Here is a 2,162-nt window from a genome sequence, read left to right on the forward strand (position 1 = left end):
ATCTATAGATTTATCCATATATGCGATGCGTAATGTGCACAGATATTCTTCGCAAAAAACGAGGACATTTTTTTTGGAGGAAAAAAAGAGGGAGATTTTGAACTTTTAATGTAGAATGATATTTAATGACAAAAAAGAGAAATACAGTTCAAACTCATAGGGGAAAGTGGGGAATTATAACACATGGGGAATTGTGATACAGATCAATTTTTCCGCCAAATGAAATGATTGACAGATCCAAACAACTGTCACAGTTTTGTTATAGCATAGCCTCACTTTTTCATTAGTACTCGATACATGTGCACGCAAAACACTGTCTGAGCGATCGCATCTTTATTTTGGACAAAATCATATATTTTTTGAGTTTTGCTATCTGCATTGGATTCAAGACATTTTGCGAGGATTCAAATCAGGTAAATATGTTTTTTGTTATCGTGTGGCAATTATATTTCGCCTCGCAAAAGGAATTTTGCATGAATATTGTTCGAGTGTGTCACGCGAACACATGTTGTCAAATGTGCTCGTGGGGGATCATGACACACATTTGGTATCCCTGTCCATTTGAAATGCGTAAATGTAAGAGTAATATGACATTTGGTCAAGTCACGTGTCATTATTCCCCACTTTCCCCTACAATATAAGATTCATCACACATCAAATGATACCTACAAATATTCTAACACATCGTGGACATATTAAAACCAAAAAATCACATCAGATTAGTTTGACTCTAGCGTTGTTTACATTTGATAACAAAAATTTTTCGCTGAATTTACTTAAATTTAGTCTGTTATCGACGTTATGTTGGCTCTTTGAACCAAGTCTAGCGATAACATTTTTGGTGAAGCAATTCATATAAGGCGAGCGCAAATGAAAACAGTATCAGTCGACATAGTTTAATTCAATACGGTAGCGTCAACGATGAAGATCACTTTGATTACTAGTTTTGTGTTATTTTTCATTGGCACTTTTTGCCACGTGTCTAGTGGTGATTTTGCTTCAGCAACGGCTGTACAGATCATAACTCCAGTTAATCATACATTCCACTTGGAATTGAATAATTTAAAATCGATTCTCGAAGCGGATGACATAAAGGATCGCCATGTGACTGTTGTTTCAATCGCCGGTGCATTCCGAAAGGGCAAGAGCTTCTTGTCCAATTTCTTCCTACGTTATCTCTACGCGCAGGTAAGCAAATCGTTTCAAATGTTTTTCTGTTCTAGTTCAATATTTCAAGAGTACGGCCACTGATACAGATCAACCACTTTAATTTCGAATCAAATGATTGAAAAAAGTGTTTTGAATCTGGATTTCAATAAAAAAAATTTAAATAATTTTTCTGTAGGTATGCTGACGACTTTTGTGTCCATTTTGTAAATCAGTTTTTTCATTTTTTTTTGTTGCATTCCTAGTACAATGCTCACGATGTATCAGATTGGCTTGGCGAGAATGAGAATAGTACTGAATTAGGTGGGTTCAAATGGCGAGGTGGCCAAAAGCCGGAAACGATTGGCATTTGGATGTGGTCCGATATTTTCACGCATGACTTTGAAAATGGCGGGAAAGTGGCTATCATCCTGTTGGATACACAAGGCATTTTTGACAGTCAACTCAGTTTGCAAGACTGTACAACGATTTTTGCAATGAGCATGATGCTCTCCTCCGTTCAATGTTACAATGTCATGCAAAATATCCAAGAAAATGACCTACAGCATCTGGAGCTCTTCACTGAATATGGACGAATGGTTTTGGATCAAACCAACGAGAAACCGTTCCAGTATCTATTATTCCTAGTTCGAGATTGGCCATTTGCTGATGAAAATGACTACGGATGGGGACAAGAAGTAATTGATAGAGTTTTGGCCGAAAATGAAGAGCAAACACTTGGAATGCGGCAATTGAGGCAACGAATCAATTCGAGTTTTGATGAAATTGGAGCATTTTTAATGCCATATCCAGGACCAACAGTTGCATTAAAAAAGAAATTCACTGGCAATCTCAAAGAAATTGACCCTGAATTCATAAAATACGTGAAAGAATTGGTGCCATCCATTTTTGCACCCGAAAATCTAGTTTTGAAGAGAATCAACGGCGAACAAGTACGTGCTCGTGACTTGATCGAATACATGCAAGCATATTTGAACGTATTCAATGGAAATACA

General features: G+C 36.9%; 1 protein-coding gene across 1 annotated transcript; it reads left to right on the plus strand.

The window, feature by feature from the left end:
* Nucleotides 1-871: 871 nt before the first annotated feature.
* LOC129567003 (atlastin-like) lies at nucleotides 872-2,162 on the plus strand (the record flags this gene model as incomplete). The annotated part of the gene is made up of 2 exons (XM_055443452.1): nucleotides 872-1,188; nucleotides 1,413-2,162. Coding segments are annotated over exons 1-2 (1,017 nt in total), but the record flags the coding sequence as incomplete, so codon positions are not given.

This window comes from Sitodiplosis mosellana, unplaced genomic scaffold (genome assembly GCF_009176505.1).
Source record: "Sitodiplosis mosellana isolate CC-2019 unplaced genomic scaffold, AAFC_SMos_1.0 Smas_scaffold_5, whole genome shotgun sequence".
NCBI classification, from domain to species: Eukaryota; Metazoa; Arthropoda; class Insecta; order Diptera; family Cecidomyiidae; genus Sitodiplosis; species Sitodiplosis mosellana.